The sequence below is a fragment of the Phyllostomus hastatus genome, unplaced genomic scaffold (genome assembly GCF_019186645.2).
Source record: "Phyllostomus hastatus isolate PE091 unplaced genomic scaffold, TTU_PhHast_1.1 phas_contig_209, whole genome shotgun sequence".
NCBI classification, from domain to species: Eukaryota; Metazoa; Chordata; class Mammalia; order Chiroptera; family Phyllostomidae; genus Phyllostomus; species Phyllostomus hastatus.
This window is the reverse complement of record NW_025333735.1, coordinates 11,439,266-11,462,660: the sequence shown is the minus strand read 5'-3', so window position 1 is coordinate 11,462,660 and position 23,395 is coordinate 11,439,266. Positions and strand designations below refer to the sequence as shown.

At 40.7% G+C, this 23,395-nt stretch overlaps 1 protein-coding gene and 3 non-coding genes across 6 annotated transcripts; all 4 read left to right on the top strand.

Moving 5' to 3' along the window:
• The first annotated feature begins 13,942 nt into the window (after positions 1-13,942).
• RABGGTB (Rab geranylgeranyltransferase subunit beta) lies at positions 13,943-23,339 on the top strand. Of its 3 annotated transcripts, XM_045835437.1 has the most exons (9): positions 13,946-14,018; positions 14,949-15,056; positions 16,283-16,480; positions 17,051-17,156; positions 18,001-18,020; positions 18,106-18,216; positions 19,579-19,704; positions 22,322-22,471; positions 22,839-23,339. In XM_045835437.1, the coding sequence occupies exons 1-9, from the start codon at positions 14,016-14,018 to the stop codon at positions 22,977-22,979; spliced, it is 963 nt and encodes a 320-aa protein (XP_045691393.1). In that variant the 5' UTR covers positions 13,946-14,015; the 3' UTR covers positions 22,980-23,339. The 3 variants fall into 3 exon arrangements, with proteins under 3 accessions (XP_045691395.1, XP_045691393.1, XP_045691394.1); XM_045835439.1 differs by lacking the exon at positions 19,579-19,704 and having other exon boundaries at positions 13,943-14,018; positions 17,968-18,020; XM_045835438.1 differs by lacking the exon at positions 13,946-14,018 and having other exon boundaries at positions 14,985-15,121; positions 17,968-18,020.
• LOC123816607 lies at positions 14,789-14,867 on the top strand. Its single transcript, XR_006785311.1, has one exon. It is a non-coding gene; the product is annotated as a small nucleolar RNA SNORD45 (small nucleolar RNA).
• Positions 15,371-15,452, top strand: LOC123816606. Its single transcript, XR_006785310.1, has one exon. It is a non-coding gene; the product is annotated as a small nucleolar RNA SNORD45 (small nucleolar RNA).
• Positions 16,617-16,688, top strand: LOC123816605. The gene has a single exon (XR_006785309.1). It is a non-coding gene; the product is annotated as a small nucleolar RNA SNORD45 (small nucleolar RNA).
• Positions 23,340-23,395: the final 56 nt, after the last annotated feature.

Genomic DNA, 23,395 nt, shown 5'->3' with positions numbered 1-23,395 from the left:
ACACTGCAATCACCATACTGTTGTCTGTATCCATGAGTTTGTTTTCTTTTTTGCTCACACACTCCAGCCCCCCCAACTATTCCTCCACAGCTATCAGCCTGCTACCTATGAGTCTGTCTCTATTTTGATTGTTAGTTCATTTTCTTTATTAGATTCCACTTATGAGTGAAATTATATGGTATTTGTCTTTCTCTGACTGGCTTATTTTACTTAGACTAATGCTCTCCAATTCCATCCATGCTGTTGCAAAGGGTAAGATTTCCTTCTTTTTATGGCCAAGTAGTATTCCATTATGTAAATGCACATCTCTTTACCCATCTACCAGACAACAATGTTTTCATTGTCATTTAAGTACGTGAAACATTTCATTGAACTCAGTGAATGTGGGGACTAATAAGATGTTAAAATTGGTAAAAGGGAGAATTTGAAGAACAGACATACAGGTAATTAGAAATGTGTAATATAATTTGCTAATAGATATAAGACTGGCATAAAACCTATAGGGCAATAAAATCTAAAGTGGTCATCTTTTCCACAGAGCAGAAATAAGTTGTAGTTCATGGTTCATTTACATTACTCTCAGTCTTCTACAATTTAACTTCTAACATTACAGAGTTGTATAACAGCCTAGCCAATCACAGGTATATTCCCCTTCAGAAAATACCCAGAGAACCCATTAGACAATACCTAGCACTTCACTAAAACATTGTTCAAGCCCTGACTAGTGTGGCTCAGTGGGTTGGGTGTCGCCCCACAAACCAAGACATTGATGGTTTGATTCCTGGTCAGGGAACATGCCTGAGTTGTTGGTCAGGTCACTGTCTCTCTCCCTCTTTTTCTCCCCCTCCCCCCCTCTCTAAAAATCAAAAATCTTTTTTATAAAATAAAAGGCTACTCAGTAATTTCTTTTATCCATTTGTAAGTCTTTGACAATGTTTCTTGAAAGTCTCTTCCCTATGATCACAATCTGCCAAGATTATTTTTGACTGCAAAAAGGCAGGTTTGACCTATTGACCTAGATACAGCAAGAATGTTAATTGTGTAAGTCTTCTTGTATTAACTTTGCAAATCCAGAAACAGGATTAACTTCTGTCTGAAAATTTTCATAAGGATACTTGAATTAGACATTTAAAGCCTCCCAAATTTGCTATCTGAAGGCTAGGGAAGCAAGTCCAATAAACTCTTCACCAGATTTCTCCAGTAGTACCCAACAATTTAGGTGAATTTCTCTCCTCAGCTTCTCCAAATTTTACTAAGGTTCTTGGCTTGCCAAGAAGTTCGTTGTAAAACATACCCTGTAAGTCATGTACCATTTCAGTTTTACTGGAACAGTTTTTTAGGCATTGATCTTATATATAAACTTAGTTTATTAATACTGGGCTAGACATAGCTGATTAAATGAGAATTATTCTCAAATATGATTTCTGTTACACAGTTTCTTCCATTATATCCTGGTGAGCAGGAGTACAGATTCCTTTTGAATATTGCCATGAATGTAAGGAGATTCAGTAAATGTGTCTGAATTCTGGAGATTCAGAAACAGATCCCACTTTAAAATTCCAGTTTACAAAGACAGAGTCCACTAAAGAGAAGGTTAGATATAGATTAAGAATTTAAAAGGGCTTCCACACATATCCATAAAAAGAGAACATTACAACTGCATAAACGGTAATCCAAAGTACCCAAAATTAAATTTAATTATTTCCCTCATCGGTTAATTCAGTTCTCTGAAATTGTTCTGGATCTTGGAGCAGTGAACTACTTTTAGGAAGCCATTTGCTATCAGACTGTAGTGTCCTAGAAATCCTGACTCAGTCCACTAGTATAGTGTAAAATTTGTCTAAGCTATTGCAGCTTGGAATTCTGTACCCAACAGGCTTTGTTGAAGAATCTATTGATAGTTCAAAACACCTGATCCTTTCCGTGAGTCTCTGAGACTGCCCTGAATGCACAAACTTGGGCCTATAGCTTACAGCCCAGCATTCTATGTAGCGTCAGGTAAAACAGGAACCACCTGTAGATGACTGCTTTAGTTTAGTGAGCTGTAACAATACCATAGACTGAATGGTGTTTGAACAACAAACATTTAGTTCTTACTGTTCTTAGGGCTAGGAAGTACAAGATCAAAGTTCCAGCCATCTCCTATGCTACAGATTTCTAACTTCTTGTATCCTCTCTTGGCGAAATAAGGTGAGTGAGCTCTCTTGCCTTACCCAAATGGACTGTGCTCATCTGCACGTAGAGAACTTTACAGCCACATCCCGCCGCCCCCTCCCCCCTCCCTTTGATCTCTTTGTTCTGTTCCCCTCTCTCTTCTTATAAAAAACATCTGCCTCCATTGAGAGCTGGAAATGGGCTTTGAGACATTTGTCCTCCCTCTTCCAGGTGTTGTGGAAAATCCACCCACACGCGGGGAGATAATGAAGCACAAACTTTATTACCCGGGGGTCCAGAGGGGGTGGTTAACATCCAAATCCTCTGAGCACCGATCCTCACTCTCCCGGGGTTTAAATAGTCCCGGGCTTCCTACCTATGTGGCAAAGCAAGGTTACAGAAGCCGAATGTGGAAGTTAGGTCCAGCTACCTTATATGGGAGACAGAGAAAACTCAGGAGGAATTTGCAGAAGCTACAGAGCACAGGAGCTTATCATGGGAGTCTGTGTACGACCTTGAGTAACTGGCCGTTGCTTTGGTTACGACTTGTCAGCTTCTACAGTCCTGTGTGAAATTTTGCAAGTGTTACAGTTACAGAGCATAAGAAACCTTTGGAGTTTTCTTTTCCTGCCACATTCCCCCCTTTGATGCTATAAGGTTTTATCCCTTTTAGCGTCACTAATACCTGGCTATAAGGCTGAGGTGTTTGGGAGGGTTACAACTGCTGATACTGGTGTTGGTACCACCGGAGGGCTAGCACTGTGGCGGCTGCCTTAGGAGTCACTGTGGCCCTAGGTGTGGGACTAAGGTCCAGAGGATGCAGGGTCCTATATGCCTGACACCTCCAAGTCTGGTACTTTACGGTCCTGGATGTTACTCCAGTCCGGTATATCTTCCCTCCCCAAGTGCAGAGGAATTGCTGTGACTGAATGCAACCCGATGGCATGTCAGTGGAGGAGCTGAAAGCTGACCCTGGGAGATAGTAAGAGACCACTACCGCTGAGCATAATCCTATGCCTGGGGGTACTACATTTGCAGGCTGGGGCTGAGACAGGGGCCGCATTTGTTAAGCAAAGCATACAATAAATCCAAATACAGAGATCAAACAGAGACAAACTATTTCTAGGGTTATTACAGAACAGACAAGGAGGGCCTGGGACAATATACTATTATTGAAAGAAGGCCCTGGGTCCATTATGTCCACCGCCAGAGGAAAGACGTCTCTCAATGCCAGAGATTCGTGAAAAGGAAATGTTTATTTAATGCTATACTAACTTAAAGTAGTGACCTAATGTCTTTATCAAAAATCCCAAAGTCCCCCAAAACACCCACAAACACACACAGTCCTTCCTTCCTTCCCCCTTTGCCCAGTCCAGAGTACCGTATCTCAGGAAAGGAAATAGAAGTCCATGGCTCAGGCAGTCCTCTGGTTCTTAGTTAGTCCTCCATCTCGACTGGGAGACCTCCCTGGGTTCCCAGCACCCTCGGCTGAGTCGCCAGGATCTCTGCTAAAACCAGGTGGTGGTTCCCCTTCTAAAGCTGTGGGGGTCCCCACTCTGTCCAGGCCTCGTGGTTCTCCCTCTCAGGGCTGTGGGAAGGGGAGAGTCCCCACTCTGCCAAAGCCGCGTGGTTCTCTCTCCTAAAGCAGCATGGTTCTCTCCCAATGGCTGAGGTCCTCCCCATTCTGCTAAAGACGCATGGTTCTCCCCTCTCAGGGCTGCGCATGGCTCTCCTTCCTGAAGCAGCATGGTTCTCTCCTCAATGGCCACCAAGTCTGGGTTTTAAATCCCCGCAGCCAATCTTCCTCTGCAGCCTCATTTCTGACTCCTCCCACAATCGGCTTCACATTGCCAGAACTCGTATCCTTCCAGCTTTACTGGGCTGCCATCATGAGTCTGGGCAGGTGTGCCCCATGTCCTGGAGCCAATCGTCTCCGAGCTCCCACGCAGGTGCTGTAACTCGGGGGACCTGCCCCCAGTCACATCTTGGTGGGGAAGTTACTTCCATTCCCCTGGCTCAGAGATGATCACAGCTATTTAACATATCTAAGCGACCAGCCAAAGGCTATAGATATGTTAAATGACCATGCCAGAGCTTAGCTGCAAGGCTGTTGCTATGCAAAACAGCTCTCAATGGTCCTGCTCCATTTGTCCCTTCCCCCAACCCACACCCTGGGTGGGGGGGGGGGCGTGGAGACATCTTAAAATCTCCTGGACACCTTAAGTTCTGGACCCCATTTCAAATGCCCATTTGGGGTCCCCCCTCTTGGCTGCACCCTGTAACAGGGTGACCCACTTTGCAGGGATTCCATTCCTCAGGGGCCACAGTCACTAGTCCAATTGTCAATGCTCCTGCAAAGGTGCCAATTAAAGTCAGGTACCCTGCGGAACAAGGGTCTATTCCTTGGCATCTTTTTTACTGGTTGGCGTCCTCCACTGTCTTAGCGTAGGTTTTGGCACAGGCCTAGTTCTCGGGTCTTTGGGATCTGCCACTGTCTTGGCCCGGCTGTAGTAGATCCAAGGGGTGACTCCTGCAGCAGTAAGTTTGTCCAGGGCAGTCCAGTTTTCTGGTCTGCATACTCGGTGACTTTCCTGCCCTCAACCATATAGCTGCTTCCATCCATGTAGTGGGTGACATAAACATCAGGTTGGACCAGGGGCTGGTCCTTGAGGTCTGGCCAGCTGGCGTGGACCTCTCTGGTTACTCTAAGACAGTCTTGGTCCAGCTCTCCAAGTTCTGCCAGTAAGTAGGTGGCTGGATTGACTTGTTTCATGGTCTTAACATGCACCCTCAGGTTTCCTTGGAGGATGCCCTGGTATTGAGTCAGTCTGGGGTTCGACAGCCACTTATGCCTCTTGCAAGAGGGTTATGTCAGCAATGACTGCCCTCAGATGAGGTGGCCAGCCGGTGGCGCAAGCAGATGTCCAACTGCTTAGACAGGTGAGCCACTGGGTGTTGCCATGGTCCGACAGGCTGGGTCAGGATTCGAGGGTTACCTTGTTTCTCTTGTGGGTGTACAGATTAATAGGCTGCCTTGGCTTTGACAGTCCAAGGGCAGGAATATTACTGAGGCACCTCTTAATATTTTGGAAGGCTTTTTCTTAATGTCTGGACCCTTCAAAGCCTAGTAGTAGGGCCGAGTTCCACAGCAGCAGGGTGCAGGCTGGCTTTTTCTCGGGAGAACAAGCATTTTCCTCAGAAATCAGACAAGGTTCTGGAGGGCGTTGGCAACTCTGCCATTTTCTGTCCTCGCCCCTGATCACACCGTGAGTACTTCCCGATAGAGCACCGTGAAGGGCCATGACAGAGGACTGCGCAGACGGCTGTAGGGGGGCACTTCAGCAGCATGTGTGTTCCCTCCCGGCACCGTTCCTGGGATGGGGCCACCAGGAGGAAGTCGCCCATGTACTGCAGAATTGTCAGGTTTATCCCCCCTTAGCGAGGGTTCTCTTGCTAGGGCTTCCCCAAACAGGGCTGGGGAGTTCTTAAACCCCTGGGGCAGTTTAGTCCAGGTCAACTGACTCTTGACCGCTATGTGCGGAAAATGGGTTGGCTGGAAGGTGCCACAGGAATGCAGGAGAAGGCATCCTTCAGATTAAGGCAGGTAAACTACATTGCTGTTGGGGGAAGTTGGCTCAGGAGGGTGCACGGGTTTGGGACCACTGGGTGGCGGCTGTTGGCTGCTTCATAGACAGCCCACAGATCCTGGACAGGCTGGCACCCGCTCCCGTCTGGCTGCTATCATGGGTCTGGGCAGGTGTGGCCCCATGTTATGGAGCCAATTTTTCTCCAAGCTCCCACTCGGGGGACCTGCCTCCCTGTCACATCCTGGGCAGGGGAGTCTTTCTTTATCTCCCTGGCCCAGAGCATGGCCACAGCCATTTAGCATATCCAAGTGACCAGCTGAAGGCTATAGGCATGTTAAATGACCATGCCATGGGTCAACTGCAAAACTGGTGCTGTACAAAACAGTCCCGCATATTTTGCTCTGTGTGTCCCTCCTCCAACTTACACCTGTGGGGAAGGGGTGAAGACATCCTAAAATTTCCTGGACACCTTGAATTCTGGAGTCTGTCCCAAATGCCCATTTGGGGTCCCCCTCTTTGGCTGCAACTTGTAATGACTTTTCATTTTAGATATATACCCACTTTAAATTCTTTTAAAGGACAATGGACGAAGGTCTCATCTTGTAACTGCTTCCGGCTAGAAACGGACGTTGTTTTACCTACCCGTGGGTCAGGGGTCCCCTGAAAGCGGGTGCAGCATGGAGGGAGTCCTGTCTGTAAAGGGAAGGACCTTACAGAATCCTGGTCAGTTGGCTATTACCAGGAAGTTGCAGGCTCAGTGTCCAAAGGCTGGCATTACTGGACCGTTGGCATCCTGGTTATATTCTGGGGGTGACAGATTTGGAAAGAGTTGGAAGGCACAATTAAATCATAACCATTAAATGACAAAGGTAGGGGCTTAGGTATGGCTTATCTGGAGGAAGGTGTACAAGGCATGCTACACCTATCCAAAGCTTTTGTGGTCTATTATACTTTACTCAGGCTGAGGGATTATATTATGATTTCCCTCCTTTCAGATATCTAAACCTTTCCTGTTTAAGCCACTAAGACAGAAAAGGGAAAACCAGTTTTAAAGTGAAGCCCACAGATCGCCCAAACTGCTTACTAACCCAGCTACTTAGCTTAGCCAAACCATTGAGCTCCAGGCGGCGACGATGAAAATGGGCTCCTTAAGTGAGGCCTATATTGCAACCAATCAATCAGGCAATGAAGCCATAGGCATACGTCCTATGAAAACAGAAGAACACACAGGTTAATTTACACAATAGTCCCAAACCAGTCTCTGTGCCTGTGAGACTGTCTTTTGGGAAGGCATTCAGTTGCAAGATTTTTCCTGCAATGACATTCAGCAATGGCAATTTGACAGGTCCTTCATACCTGTAAATTGTACATTTTGATGATATTACAAAACCAGTTTTATCCCTCAAATGAAAACAAACTTTTAAGACAGTTAGCTGCATTATTCTGATGTTTAATACTAAGCACAGTGATTTTCCTTGAAACATAATTTTTCTCCTTAAGATCACCCTCACTGTTATTAAAAGGACTACTTTGAGTTCTGTTTTTTATTTTGACTGTTCGTTTGCATAAACACACCAAGAGCAGCCTGAATTACTTATGATTCTTGATTCTGCTTTGCTGGAACTCACACAGGGAACCTTCAGATTGACTTTTCAGTCCGCCCCTCAGAGCACAGAAGCAGAGCCATACATCCGCCATCTGGCTTCACCTGTACCAGTTGTTTCACTCAGATCCTTGAGTTTTTCATTGTGCTTACAGGTTCCTTTTTGGCCATCTTTCATGAAAGCAATCTTCGTTCCTTCCCTGGAAAGACTGCCATGAACTGCACAACCAACCAAAGTACCAGGCTTTTCTCGTGGGCTTACGCTAGCTTCACAAGTCAATCCCAGTTCCTCAGGGCTTTCTGGTGACGACCAGAACCCATACATGCCTCCTTCAGACGTGACGTTCCAGTCAAAGTCTTGGTTAACAAAACCATTATTAACTACTGGTCTTATTGGTCTTATGCAAAGAAACCTTATGTTTTCACTTACTCCTTCAGAATTCCAAATTCTGGAGGTATCAGGTAGGGAGAAAAATACAAAGCCTGAAGGAAAAACTTTTCCCTTCTGATATTTACCAGGCTTCTTAAAACCTTTACTGCTACAGACTTATGCAACATTTATAACTCTTTTATTTTTCATATATTTTCTGATGTCCACCAAGAGTGTATTTCCATGCCTTATACCTTTTATTATTAACTAACATCACATAATTCCAAAACTCTTACTTTTCCATTTATCTTTACAGTTTCCCACAGACTTCTTCATTTATATATATATATATATATATATATATATATATATATATATATATATTTAAATTATTTACTTTTCTACAGAGTGTGAAGTTTTAACCTTCCCTGGAATCTTTTACTTCCTTCTCAGAGCAGATGCAGAGCAAAACCCAAAACACAGAGTTTCCAGAACAGTACACAGGTAGGGGCATTCTCTCACACAGAGACATGCTCCTTCAGGCCCGGTTTTTTGGCAGAGACATGCTGCTTTGCCTCTGGCTGAAGCACTCATCAGCCCCAAATGACCCTTCCTGGGTCCTGAGTGGCAGAGGCATCCTCCCCAACCGGTTACAGGCAACCTTAAACAGATTTTAAGCACAGAGGGTTTTGATCAGAAACAACACTGCTCTTTTCCCACAAAACCAGAAAACAAATAGTTGAAGTTTCCTTTACTCCAGGTTTAAAACTTTACATTCTTTATACATAATTTTACTCATTCAGATTTAACCATTATTCTTTTTAATCCTGGTTCCTTTCCCACTCTGGGAAGGACAGCCGAAAGTCCCTGGCATTGCAGGCTGCAGTTTTCTGAAGCTCAGACCCTGCAAACATTTTACAGGCCAGATGTTTTCCTTAACTTCAGTACCTGTCCTTCAGAGCCATCCTTATCAGAACCAGTTACACAAGAGAACCAGATGGATGCAGTCTGGAGAGAGCCCTTAGCCTGGCACCTTGCCCAGTTCCAAGATGGAGGGGCTCTCACGTGACCCATCATCCAAGATGACGACAACCCTGCACCTCCACGGGGGGGGGGGGCACTCACGTGGCTCGTCCTCCATTTTACCCAAAATGGCGGCACACCCACATACATGCAATATAGTACTGGGGCAGAAACCACCCCCAAACCATGATGAATTCTCCCAACTGACACAGACAAAGGAAAACGGGGATCTTTCACATGCCCGCCACAGGTGGGGGGCCCAATCAGACTCCGTAAGCCTGACCGGCCCGTGGAGTCACAAACACATTCACACAGACAGCCGCACAGACAGCCACACAGAAGTTAGCTGTCCCTCCCCCCGAGAAGGAGCCCAATGGTCTGGGTCTAAGCCCAGACCCCTGAATTTTCTGGTCGAGGAGTGATCAGTTCCACTCAGATTCTCGGGGTCAGGTCCCTAGGGCACGTACAGGTACCTGATTGGCACCTCCGACAGTTCGTGGTTCGTCTCTCCCCTCTGCCCAGGTGTTAGAGCGGTCGGGGACGCGGCCCGGGAGTCTCTGCCCCGGGAAGCCTGGAATCACCAGGGCACGTGCTCCTCCCCTGCGGCAGGGCTCCCCTGCCGACTCCCCCGGTCACCTTCACCGGAGGCAAAATACCTGCTCTCGTGAGGGATTTCCCAGCCAATGCACCAAAATGTTGTGGAAAATCCACCCACACGCGGGGAGATAATGAAGCACAAACTTTATTACCCGGGGGCCCAGAGGGGGTGGCTAACATCCAAATCCTCTGAGCACCGATCCTCACTCTCCCAGGATTTAAATAGTCCCGGGCTTCCTACCTACGTGGCAAAGCAAGGTTACAGAAGCCGAATGTGGAAGTTAGGTCCAGCTACCTTATATGGGAGACAAAGAGAAAACTCAGGAGGAATTTGCAGAAGCTACAGAGCACAGGAGCTTATCATGGGAGTCTGTGTACGACCTTGAGTAACTGGCCATTGCTTTGGTTACGACTTGTCAGCTTCTACAGTCCTGTGTGAAACTTTGCAAGTGTTACAGTTACAGAGCATACGAAACTTTTGGAGTTTTCTTTTCCTGCCACACAGGGAGGTGGGCTTTGTGACATAAATCCTCTCTATCTTCCGCGTGGCTGGCATCGGAATAAAACGCATCACATCAGCACCTGCCTTTCAAGTACTGGCTCCGTAGCACCAGGCAGCTGGACCTGCTCTCAGCTACAAAACTACTCTTTCTCTTGAAAAATAAAAACCCATACAGAGTTGTATATTTCTGTCACTATTGCTCTTATAGTTACATGATCATCAAAGAAAGTGACTTCTATTTCACAGAGAAAGCTTGGAGGTAGGTTATTGGGAACTGTTTGTCACACACAAACATTTTAACAGGCCAGCAAAGCTCATAAATATTAACACAACTTTACATGGCTATACATAATGCTTTACAACCTAAAGTGGCAAAAAGAAACATATTTACCTGACCCACCCAAAGCTAAAACTTATTCCAGAGTATATAAAAATGAGAACAAAATATAAAAAAGAAATGTATATAAACTTAATATGCTCAATAATCAATGATTTAATATGGTATCAAAGAAACAATGTAGTCGTGCAATAATTATTCATTAATTCACTCAATATCAATAAGTTTTTAAATTTCCTAAAGATCTTAAAAATTATTTTCAATCTGACATAATTCAAAACATAATTACCATTGGAATTTAAGAAGTTAAAATGATTCAATTTAGTGGAGCCCAAATTTACATTTAAAAAATCAAACTTTATGTAAGATTTAGGTTAGCTATTTTGACCAATAAATCAGTATAAAATGTTTAGGAAATTCAGACTAATTTCTTCCCTGAAAAATAAACTAAGTTACACATATGGTACTATACTTGAATTATACTTAAAGGAGAGAAGACGCGTATCTTTTTTTCTTTAACCTAAATTTCTAAAACTTTCTGATCTGTACAAAGATTCACCTTAAATACATGAACTTGAAAAATGTTTCTGAGCTAGCAATTTCTGTAAGAATACTTTTTTCCTTTAATGTCTAACTCATTCAAAGTAATAGAGGTTAATATTTCAAATGTTCTGTTAATTTGGGGACTATTCCATTTATAAGTACTTATTTATCTCTAAAAACTAATCAGATCAGAGTTGCTTAATCTGAGGCATAATCTAATTTACTAATTCATACTGTTCAGAAGTAGTAAAGTATTTTATGGATGTGTAATTTCAGACATATAGACCTAGACACATTGAGAACTTGAACTTTCCCATTCTACAACTTCAGCCACTGGCCAAAAGTAAACTTACAGGTCTAGATCTCAAAGAGCTGTTCTTCCCATTGGGCATTAAATTCTTAACTGATTAGGGCTCTCCCACGCACAGACACATTAAAAAGAAGTAAATAACAACAGGTGGAGTTAATTTTAATATACAGGGTCTAGCACAAGTAATGCCCCTTTTTAATTACAACATCTTTTATTACAAAATCATAAGCATGTAATTCTGTACATAACAATATCACACTCAAGCACACCATACGACATTTTAGGTGAAATGTTCAAATTAAAACGTAAATTATCACATCCATATTATTACCCTACCAACCAAGCAGGCCTTACTTCTGCCAGAAGTAAATACCCCGGATATATCCAAATATATATATATTGGATATATATATATTTGGATATATAACTTAGTATATCCAAAGTATCATTTAAACAATCAATACTTTAAAATAGTTAATGAGATATTTTTCTTTATTTTTACTTCTAAGTCTTTGAAATAGGGAGTGTATTTTATACTTAAAACTTGTCTCAGTTTAGATTGGCCTCATTTCAACTGCCCTATGCAGTTACATTAGTCAGCACAGGTCTAGAGGCACACATGAAACTTGCTTTTTCATCAATATTGGTTTTATTTTTTGTAGCTACTTTTCTCTGGAAGGGGGGACATTTTTATTTTTTGGAAGAGCAAAACATACCAAATTTTAAAATTACCAGAATATTCAGGAAAGGTAAGCCTTCCTTAACTCTTGTCCCCAGTCATTTCTCCTTCAGACAAATGCTCTTAGTAATTCTGTGAATGTGCAAGTATTTCCATACATATTTTCCTTTGTTTCCTACACAAAAAGTAGCATACTATACATGCTTGGCACTTTCTAGCTTTGTTTTTACTTAATATATTTTGGAGATCTTCCCAAAGCAATACATGCAGAGCTTCCTCATTCTTTTAATGGCTTCACAATGCATATACCATAGTTTATTTAACCCTTGATGGTTAATTAAAACATTTGTAATCTTTTGGTATTGCAAAGACTGTAGCAATGAATATTGTTGCACATGAGTCATTTCATACTGAAGGGAGAATATTTGTAGCATAAATACTTAGAAATAGAATCGTTGAAGGCATTTAGAAGAATTGCTAGAACATATGCTCCCCATGTAATCGTGTTCAGGAACCTTATTTTCTTTAATCTGCCTTTTTATTTTGATTTTTTTCCCTTTGACTTAAACTGGCCTCACCTAGTACCCTAATTCACCCACCTCCCTCTCCCTGCTTAACCATTAAGCCCTCAGGACAGTGAAGTTTGTGTCTGCATCCAACAGTGTTAGGAACAAAGCCTCAGGTCTGTTGACTACAGAGAAGAGTTTAGGTCAAGCTAGAGATACCATCTAGGCCTCGGGTGTGTTTCAGCTCCAGAAGGATCCAAACCAACTGCATGCTTGCAACACCAGGCTGAAGTCAGGACTGGGTGCAGTGATCAACTACCCCCTAGCACTGACCAATCAGCAGACACCAGGACACTGACAATGATCCTAACTCCCTTAGTCACCATGATTAAATGATTTTTCCCCTATATAACCCATCCCCTAGAAGCTGGGATGGGGAGTCATTGGGTAGCTGAGTATTTGAGTATGAGCTACTTGTGACTCTGGGCATGACTCCACCTCCTTAATACATTCTTACTGTCTTTGCTGCAAACTCCTCTTGGTGCGTTATTGGGCTTTCACAAGTGCAGGCAAATGGACCCCTTCAGTACAGTAACACCTATACATATTTCCATTTTGCTCACCATTGTTCCCCAGAACCTACATAAATATTTTGCATCCAATACATATTTGCTGAATAAATTTATAAAATTGGAAGTGAGGCTTATTTTTCTTTTCTTCAGCAAATACTGACTCAATCTTAATCTTACTTTTCAAATCTGATGCTTGTATTAGTCTTATTTTGACCATTGCTTTTCCTGGGAGATCTGATTACCCCATCTCTCCCTTGGTTTCTCTCACTCCTCCACGCCCCTCCCCCATCTGATTTAGAGGTTAAAAATGGAGAAATCACATTAACATTAATAAGGCAGACTTTGTAAAATAAAAGTATTAGGGTTAGAGACGGTTATCACTGAATGAGAAAAGGCTCAACTCACCAGAAATGGTTAATTCTAAACTTACACAACTTTAATAATGGAGCCTCAAACTATAAATGGAAATATCAACAAAATTACAGGCAGAAACAATAAAATCTATCATCGTAGATTCAATACTCTCAATTATTGATAGCCCACACATGTCCCACTCAGGAACCCTATAACAAATTGTTACTGAATACATTTTAAGGGGATGTGGTGCCAATTTTTTCTAATTGGTATTCAAAAACGCTTAGTATGAAAGACCTAAGAAAGCACAAATGAGAACAGCTGTAACACCCAGCAAATCTGAATTCTGTGTAAAAGTTCTTAAAAGGAACAGGGTTATTTGTTTAATAAAGATATTTCCAAAACTTCAGCTATTAGCACTTCCTGAAGAAGTAGGGGGCGGGGGAAGGGGAGGGAGCCGACAGAGAATGAACAAGGCAAATCGAAGGGGAATGTGAACATTCCCTTAAGTCCCTCACAAAACATTCATTGAACACTTACTACGTGCAAAAATTCTAATTAGCGGAGACCTCTGATATTTACTACAAAGGCACTAAGAACAAGTAATTTCTTAAAAGTAATCGAGATATTTACACACTACTTAAAGCTGTTTTGGGCCAGTCGATATGATTACAAGACAAGAAAACCGGGCTCAGTGACTTTGGGTACAGGCAGCGAAGACAACTAAAAGCAGTCGTTGGGGTCCTAGGGCAGCGATGGAACAGGCGGGAGTTTGGTCAACTAAGTGGGGCCTCGGAGATCTGACGGGCGGTTCTGCGCAGGCGTTTGCCACCAAAATACACCCAGGAAGTGTCTAAGTTCCCTTTTCGCTTTCAGACATGGTGAGTGGGGCTGTGTTTTACGCTGCTGTCCAGATAGTTTGGGCAGGACGCTGGGTAGGGTAATATTGATCAGCTCATTGATTGTAGCGTGGTTCACCAAGTATTTGAGAATGGCTAGGTAAAGGCACGGGCCTTGGAAGGTTTCTTAAAGGCTCAAAGGGGCTGAAGTATTACTCAGCGTTTTCTGCGTACCTCACGGGCTCGGTTGCCGCTTTTAATTTTATCCAGGGTTCTTCTGTTTGGCGGACCTAAGGATTCAAAGGCCCAATTTCTAAATCCCTCAAAACCAGGCCAATAGGCGGTACTTTTTACCTTCCATATACATGCGTATATATTTTTATGGGCTCAATCTTTAGCATTGTGACTGGCATAGTAGTAAATTTTAAATGGGATCTAAAGCAGATTTACTACTTAATTCGTTTTGGTGATCGTCATGACGTACTTACAATGAGTACATTGTAGTCTCAGTTACGAAGTAAAGATAAATGTGGAGAAATAGAGCAGCATGCTAGTCACGTGGGGGCTGGTTGCCAAATGCTAGTCACCGGCCCCAAATGCAGAAACTGAAGCTGGAGAGGGACCTGTTTAATCAAAGGAATTAACTTGGGGTTTGAAGAAAATGATTTGGAACTCGAGTGAATTTTACTTTAGTAATTCCGCTTGCTTTTTGCGACATGCAAACCATAAGTTGTCTTGAAATTCTAAGTTTTGATATCTTGTGTTAATTTTACTGTAAGGGAATGATAAGCAAGATGTAAAGGTATTTTTTGGGTCTATGATGAGCTGGCATGTATTCTGAATCTAAAGTTGATTACGACTACTTTAGCTCTAGAATTACTCTGAGACCTGAGAAATACCTGAATCATTATGAGGGCTCTGGGGTCAAACATTAAAAGATAACCATTTATGAAATCACTTTTATTTTGAAAGGGCACACCACAGAAGGATGTTATTATCAAGTCAGATGCACCTGACACCCTATTATTGGAGAAGCATGCAGATTATATTGCATCCTATGGCGCAAAGAAAGATGATTATGTATGTATGATTTTATGTTGAAAGTTTATTTCAAAGAAGTCAGATTCTCCAAAAGCAGTCAGTAGGTAGGTCATTATGGCCCATGCTTCTTAAAAGGGGTATTCAACTCCAGCATTCCAAGGACTGAAGATAATGTCCTTGAAGTGCAGTGAGGACTACCATTAGATAATCAAGGTTGAATATACATCAGAATTACAGTTCTTACCATACTTACTTAGAGGAGGTGACAAACTAGATTTATGTCTTGCCCAGATTACAAGAGATTTGAGAAACTGAATAGATTTCTACTTTGGTAATTGAGGTGATACTTTCAAGGTCAATGATGTGTTGGCATGTATTACCTGAATTTATGGCTGATGTGTAATAACACTAGCTCTAGAATTACGCTGAGACCTTGAAAAATTCACCTTGAGTTTTAAACGATGTAGAGCAGTTTTCATCCGGGGCAATTGAAAAGTAGGAAACAACTTAGCTGAAAGTAAATATTTTTTCCCTGTAGTGTCCAAGCAACTGTTATTTATCATCTTGGGAAACATCTAGTATTGATAAATTCTTAAGTGATTGGTTCGCATAACGAATTATGGGGGGATTAGGACCATTTTTTTCTCTCCCTCTCGCTGCATGACTAAGGACTTAGGGCTTGACTTATTCCTGCCTTTTTCTACTGTTCACCTGCTACTTTCTTTAAACCCTGACTTGAGGATCAGAGCAAACCACTAACCCCACGCATGTGGTTCAAAACATCTTAAAATGTAGCATCGATGACTAGCAAAAATTTGTTTCTGGAATCTTAATAGCAGATTTTATTTCTTGATTAGCCATTGTTTCAGTTTTATCCTAACTTTACATGTGACTTTTGGTTTTCATGTATTTATCTCACTAACAGGTAATGCATATTGTTTGCACAGAGTCCATATATTAAAAAAGTGATTATCTGATAAATCCAATGTAGATATTGTGAAATAAATGTTTTCCCTGAACTTGTGTGTTTTCCTGACTTAGACTTCTGCTTGGCCCCTGGGAAAGATTAAAGTGCTATTTATGTAGTCACAAGTGAGTTATATACTTATCAGATAGTGGGCTTTCCGCTCTCCCTGCCCCCCCCCCCCCAAATTTGAGGGCTACAAATTTAAACTCATAACTGTTGACAGGATTAAATGTTTTTGTATTGTGTTTCTAACCCAGCATCAGTTCAAAGTGACACACTAAAGTAATTTGTATTTTAGGAATACTGTATGTCTGAGTATTTGAGAATGAGTGGCATCTACTGGGGTCTGACTGTAATGGATCTCATGGGACAATTACATCGCATGAATAGAGAAGAAATTCTGACATTCATTAAATCATGCCAACATGAGTGTGGTGGAATAAGTGCTAGTATTGGACATGATCCTCACCTTTTGTACACTCTGAGTGCTGTCCAGGTAAATACTAATTAAATTCAGCAGTCATGGTAGTATATGCTCTTACCTGAGAGTGAGGAAATTGAAATAAGGAAGGTGACAAAATGAGCATGTGAAAAAGTTAGCCTAAGTTTTGCAGATGAAGTCTGTTCTACAAGGTCAATGATGTCATGGCATGTATTAGCTGAATTCAAAGTTGATGTCAGTTCTAAAATTACACTGAGACCTTGAATGGTAAAATGTTTAGTATATGTAAATATTTGAGAATAACTAGGTGGGGTTAAAAATGTTTTAATTTTGATATAGAAGATCCATAGATAAGGGTTTAAAGTCTACAGAAGTTAGGCTATTTAAGTCTTAAAATTTTAAGTTGCAGTTTATATGTAGAAAAATGCATTTAAAAGTTTGGGTTTGTTGATGATAATTTTGTTGCATAGAAGATAGTTTACATTGTTGAGAAAAGTTTGCAATATGTGTAGACAAAAGGACATGCTTGACAACATAAAAGATAGTTGAGGAAGAACATTAGATCAGACTCACCAGCGTTGAAGATGTATTGACTTAATGTTTTTGTTTTGTTTCTGGTTATAGATTCTTACTCTCTATGATAGTATTAATGTTATTGACATAAATAAAGTTGTGGAATATGTTCAGAGTCTACAGAAAGAAGATGGTTCTTTTGCTGGAGATATATGGGGTAATGCCAGTTTAATTCATGCTACCCAAAATACCAATATGAAAATGTTTGTTGTAGTGATAAGCTTTGCTACATATTTTTAAGTACAATTTATTGGAAGCTTTGCTAATTTATAAAAGATTTAAGCTTTTCATCTTTTCAGGTCCCACTAAGCAGCTGGTCTAACTGGAGTTAATAGTCTGGTGGGAGTTCCAGCATGCACTGTACTAGTTGTATCAGCATACAGGAGCACTGGAACAGAGGGGGCCAGTCTAAAAGATAAGGTAGGTGAATTTTTTCCCCTAATATTTGGTGGCTTTGTAAAGTTTTTTTTTTTTTTTTTAAACTGCTTACTGGCAAGGGAAAACTATTCAAAAACTTTACAAACTTACTGAATATTTGAGTGGAGGGAGGGAATAGCATTTTACTTGATAATTGTATTTAGATAATCTCTACTTTAGGGCTGAATACAGTGCAGGCCGGAGAGACCAGCTGCTTCATGGGATATGAAAACCTACTTTTATATACTAGGGTAAGTTTATTATTAATAGAAGTTGACTAGTCCATTTGGCTCTGTAAATTACCTTCCCTTTCTGGGTGCTATATAAGCAACTGAAGATAATTTGCTGTATTTTTGAGAAAGCATTTTTCTAGTTCTTAGTTTCCTTAGAAGTAAAATGATTTCACTTGAGATTTAGCTTACCTTCTGGTGACCTAAGAGTAAATTTTAAGCTTGAATTTAACTGTGGTAGTTGTACAGAGTAACTTGTAGGTATTATGATCAGAAGCCTCTAGAAACACTTAAGTTTTGGTTTGATCTTTTCATTTTTAGGAGAAATTGATACAAGATTTTCTTTCTGTGCAGTGGCAACTTTGGCTCTATTGGTAAGTTATGACAACATATTGGAATTAATTAATGTCTGTGGTTACTCTGGAATTTAATAGGGATTTTTTTTTTTTCTGTTTATAGGGGAAGCTGGATGCTGTTAATGTGGAAAAGGCGATTGAATTTGTTTTATCGTGTATGAACTTTGATGGTGGATTTGGTTGTAGGCCAGGTTCTGAGTCCCATGCTGGACAGGTAATTCACTAATACAGATTAAAATACATTAATAGGCCCTGGCTGGTGTGGCTCAGTGGATTGAGCACCAGCTTGTGAACCAAAGGGTCACCAGTTCGATTCCCAGTCAGGGCCTATGCCTGGGTTGTGGGCCAGGTCCCCAGTAGGGGGCATGTGAGAAGCAACCACACATTGATGTTTCTTTCTCTCTCTTTCTCCTTCCCTTTCCTTCTGTCTAAAAATAAATAAAATCTTTAAAAAAATACATTAATAGCAATTTTAGTTTCTGATAAATATTAATGCAGTTAATTTGACTGAATATAATGTGGGGTGTTAAATAATAATAGTTGCTAATTGCTGATTAAGGAAGGCATTTTGGTTTTTGTTGTTTTTTGTTTGTTTGTTTTCACAATAGTTTGTATACATTCCCCTGTTGGTGAAACTCTGTCCCAGTCAAACATAGGTAGGTTTGTAATCACTGAAAATACATTTTGATTTTCGGCCCTGGCTAGCGTAGCTCAGTGTATTGAGCGCGGGCTGGGAACTAAAGTGTCCCAGGTTCGATTCCCAGCCAGGGTACATTCCTGGGTTGCAGGCCATAACCCCCAGCAACCGCACATTGATGTTTCTCTCTCTCACACACTCTCACACTCTCTCTCTCTCTCTCTCTCTCTCTCTCTCTCTCTCTCTCTCTCTGTCTCTCTCTCTCTCTGTCTCTGTCTCTCTCTCTCCCCCGCCCAAAAATGGATGAATAAAATCTTTAAAAAAAAATACATTTTGATTTTCCTTAGTTTCTAACTAAGCAATTGGAAACGTTTGTTCCTATCTACTTTGAATGATGAAACTATTTCTTGTGTCAAAGAACATTATATACATGTAAATAGTTGTGACATAAAATATGGTTTTAGCCATGGAGAAATTTTGACAATATTTCTTCTTTTTTTTAATTAGTTGCTCTCTTAGGATTTTTTTTGAAAGGATTTTATTTGTTTGTTTGTTTGTTTGTTTTTAGAGAGGGAAGGGAGGGGGAGAGAGAGAGAAACATCAATGTGCAGTGTCTGGGGGTCATGGCCTACAACCCAGGCATGTACCCTGACTGGGAATCGAACCTGCGACACTTTGGTTTGCAGCCTGTGCTCAATCCACTGAGCTACGCCAGCCAGGGCGAGAAAGTTTGACAATATTTCATTGCAAAATTGGATCCTGGTAATAGTATGCTTAGATTTTTTTTCCCCTCACAAATAATATTGTGACATTTCCAAGTTTACAGTTCTGACTGTTCAAGTATTACTAAGTTTTTATGTAAAGTGGAGTTTTAATTGGCTAATTTTTACCACTTTCTGAAAATTATTATACACATGCACTTTATGTCTGTAATTTTAGATCTATTGTTGCACAGGATTTCTGGCTATTACTAATCAGTTGCATCAAGTAAATTCTGATTTGCTCGGTTGGTGGCTTTGTGAACGACAATTACCTTCAGGCGGACTGAATGGAAGGCCAGAGAAGGTATTGTTTCATAAGATAAACTGTTCTAATAGCTTTGTAATCTTTAGTGAGGACTACTTTTGTCTTAGCTCTTACAATATTGCTCTTATAAGTTAATAATTTTTATCTTCTGTTACAATTTTTCTGTTCTACGTCTGAAAAAAAGGCCCTTGTGAAAGTAAAACAACTGGGGTTGAAATGCTTCTTAAACCTGGTGACCATTTACAAGACAACACGGTGTTTACCAGAGGGAAGGAAGCTTGGGAGGGTAATAAAAGGGGTTCAGATACACAGTGATGGAAGATGTTTTGCTTCTGGGTGGTGGACACACAGTGTGGTATACAGATGATGTATCATAAATATGTACACTTGAAACCTATATAACCTCATTAACCAAGGTTATACCAGTAAATTTAATTGAAAGAAAGAATCCAGGTGGAGAGCTAAACCTTGTGAAAAAAAAAGACTCCCGAAGGAAAGATGTGCATGGTGCTTTCTGATGTTCTTTACAAATTCGTCTTTTGATCTTTCCTATACTGAGGTAGACTTGCATTTGTGTTCACACATAATCTGGATGAATATCAAGTTACTCATTGAAGGGTTTATGTCTGGGAGCCAGACTACAGTTAAGTGAACATATTCATCTAGTATAGCAATCTCTGTGTTGGCTCTGGCTGGGGTAGCTCAGTGGATTGAGCACAGGCCTGCGAACCAAAGGGTCCCCAGTTCGATTCCCAGTCGGCATGTGCCTGGGTTGCAGGCCAGTTCCCAGCAGGGGTGGGTGAGAAACACTGATGTTTCTCCTTTCCATCCCCTCTAAAAATAAATAAATAAAATCTGAAAGAAAAGAAAGAAAGGAAGGAAGGGAAGGAAAAGAAAAAGAATCTCTCTGTTGACTCATGGGTGTGAAGGGACAATGGATTTGTCAAAACAAAGAGATTAAAACAAAATGTTGCTCTGGCCTGTGGCTTAGTTGGTTAGACCGGTGTCCCATGAACCAAAGGGTTGAGGGTTTGAGCTCCTATCAGGGCATGAATGGAAGACAAACAGTGATGTTTCTCTCTTCCCGTCCTTTTCTCTCTAAAACTAGTCAACATCCTTGGGCGAGGATTTAAAATACTGTCAAACCTTTTCATTCAAAAAAAATTTTTTTTAAGAAGAAACTAATTTTTGACACTTGGATTTGGAAGAAGGGAAGATTTTTTCTTCAGTGTGTTTAGCTCTCACACAGTATCCTCTGAACAGTTTTGTTTAGTTTTCACACATTAAATGGGGTCTATAAAGGCCAGAGAGTAAATATTTTCAGCATTGTAGGACATACAGTCTTATTGCAGCTGAACTACCCTGAAGAGCAAATGCCGCCCTAGATCAGTGGTTTTCAATTGGTGTGCGGCAAGAATTTTTAAAACATGCAATACCTGACTAATTATAGGGACTGATCTCTTTTCTTTTGGGTTGTCAAATTAAAAAATAACAACAGCCAACAAAACAATAGTTGTCTTACTATGATTGTTATATGAGCAAAAAATCTATTTTTTGGTGTGCCACAGACTTTTAGTGATTTTTTTTATGCCATGGAATGAAAAGGTTGAAAATGCCTGCCATAGACAATAAGAAATATATAGGCATAGTTATTTTGCAAAAGAACTATGCATACATTTGTATTTAATAGGATTTTTCCTGTCAGAAAACTTTCTTAAAACTACACATGTAAAAACTGTTCTTTGGTTGTCTAGGTTTAACTCGAGCTATAGCTTGGTGAGCCTTGACCTAAAAAATAGGGCCTGGTGGTTCTTTCCTCATTTTTGTTTACTTTCACTTCCTTAATATTTCCAAATAAGTTGGGGAGGGGCACATAGGGAAATAACCAGGTGGTTTCTACTTAAGATCCTATTGAAAACCTGAGCAACTTTTTTTTTAAAGATTTTAATTATTTTGAGAGAGGGGAAGGGAGGGGGGGAGAGATAGCCTCTTAAATGACCCCAACCAGGGACCTGGCCTGCAATCTGGGTGCATGCCTTGACCAGGAATTGATCTGGGTACCTTTCACTTTGTAGAACAATGCCCAGCCCTCTCAGCTACGCTGGTCAGGGCTGGGCAACTTCCAAACAGTCAGAAAATGGCTTGGGGTAGGAATTGACAGGAATCGGCATTTACAGTGTAGGGCAACTTTTAATATACCTACGAATAACCCAAGGGTCTTGTTGAAGTGAAGATTCTTGACTCAATCTCAGGTAGGATCTTACATTTCTTAAACAGCCATGTTTTGAGGAGCCAGGCTGGTTTTTAAGCAGGTGTGTTAGTACTTGTTGACTGTTCTAACTAGGGAAATGCATCATACATCACCACAGATTTCATGAGCCTTACCACCAGCTTCTTGGATAAGGGACTGAATTAGGCATTCATTCATTGCAGATGAAATAAAGGTAGATGGAAGATATGAAGTACTGAAACAGCAAGCTTTCTGTGGATTGGAGCGTTTGGTCTTTTCTTTCCCTGTCTTTAATTCTGAGCAGTTGTCTTTATGAATTTCAGGATTTCCAACACTGCATGTCAGTCTCTCCCTGTATTTCTCCCCACTTCTACCCATGTGTGGTCTAGAGAATAAAATGGGCAACTTTGTGGCTTTTTCTCCTAGTTACCAGATGTGTGCTATTCATGGTGGGTGTTGGCTTCCCTAAAGATAATTGGAAGGCTTCATTGGATTGATAGAGAGAAACTGCGTAGCTTCATCTTAGCATGCCAAGATGAAGAAACTGGAGGATTTGCAGACAGGCCAGGAGATATGGCAAGTATATTTCTGACATGTTCATGTAACAGTTACACTTCAGTGTTTTGCATTGTATGTTTCTAAGCTATTCCAGACTTAGAAATGGATGGTATTTCCAAGTGTTGCTTTGAAAACAAGATGCTGTTTTGGGTAATTGTTGAGACTGTACAAAGAATAAAAACAAGTTTTCAGAAATTTCTTATCACATTGCCAAAACACTGTATGGTTAACATCACAATTTGAAGCCATTTTTATTAAGAAAACTTGAAGCATACACTCAAGTAAAGGAAGTCAAGTGAGCTCCAGTATAGGTAACTTGTCATTCAGAAGCAGGGTTTTAGACATTTTCATTTTGTAACACTAAGTTTTCATTTTTTTAAAATAGGTAGATCCTTTCCATACTTTATTTGGAATTGCTGGATTGTCACTTTTGGGAGAAGAACAAATTAAACCTGTCAGTCCTGTTTTTTGCATGCCTGAAGAAGTACTTCGGAGAGTGAATGTTCAACCTGAACTAGTGAGCTAGATTTATGGATGTAAAGTTATTTGGCATAATTTTGTCATCCTAACATTTCTGTATTTGAAATGCTTATCAAACTTAAAATGACTTCTGTGTTAATATTTTATATATAATTGTCTTAATTTTAATAAATTGTGTAATTATACATATTGTAAAATAAAGGTCTATCTTGTTTATGCTTCAATATATTTAAATTTTCCTAATGGTAATCTGTATTTTAAGAATTTGTTTGTGTTCTCTTCATATGTTACATAGTAATTTGTGTAAATTGATCTGTGTCAATGAGATTGTTAACTGATAAAAATTGATAAGCCCAACATATGAATTAAAAGATGCACTAAAATAAATGGCTTTTTAAGTCTGGGAGTTACTTGGAAGACTTAGTTACCCTGAGGTGGTCACAGTAATTTAGGTAAATGATA

Bases quoted from the DNA above. Each gene is read 5' to 3' on its own strand.
- RABGGTB (XM_045835437.1), top strand. The intron at 15,057-16,282 runs GTATGTATGATT...TTTGTATTTTAG, and splicing joins GCGCAAAGAAAGATGATTAT to GAATACTGTATGTCTGAGTA. The intron at 22,472-22,838 runs GCAAGTATATTT...TTTTTAAAATAG, and splicing joins CAGACAGGCCAGGAGATATG to GTAGATCCTTTCCATACTTT.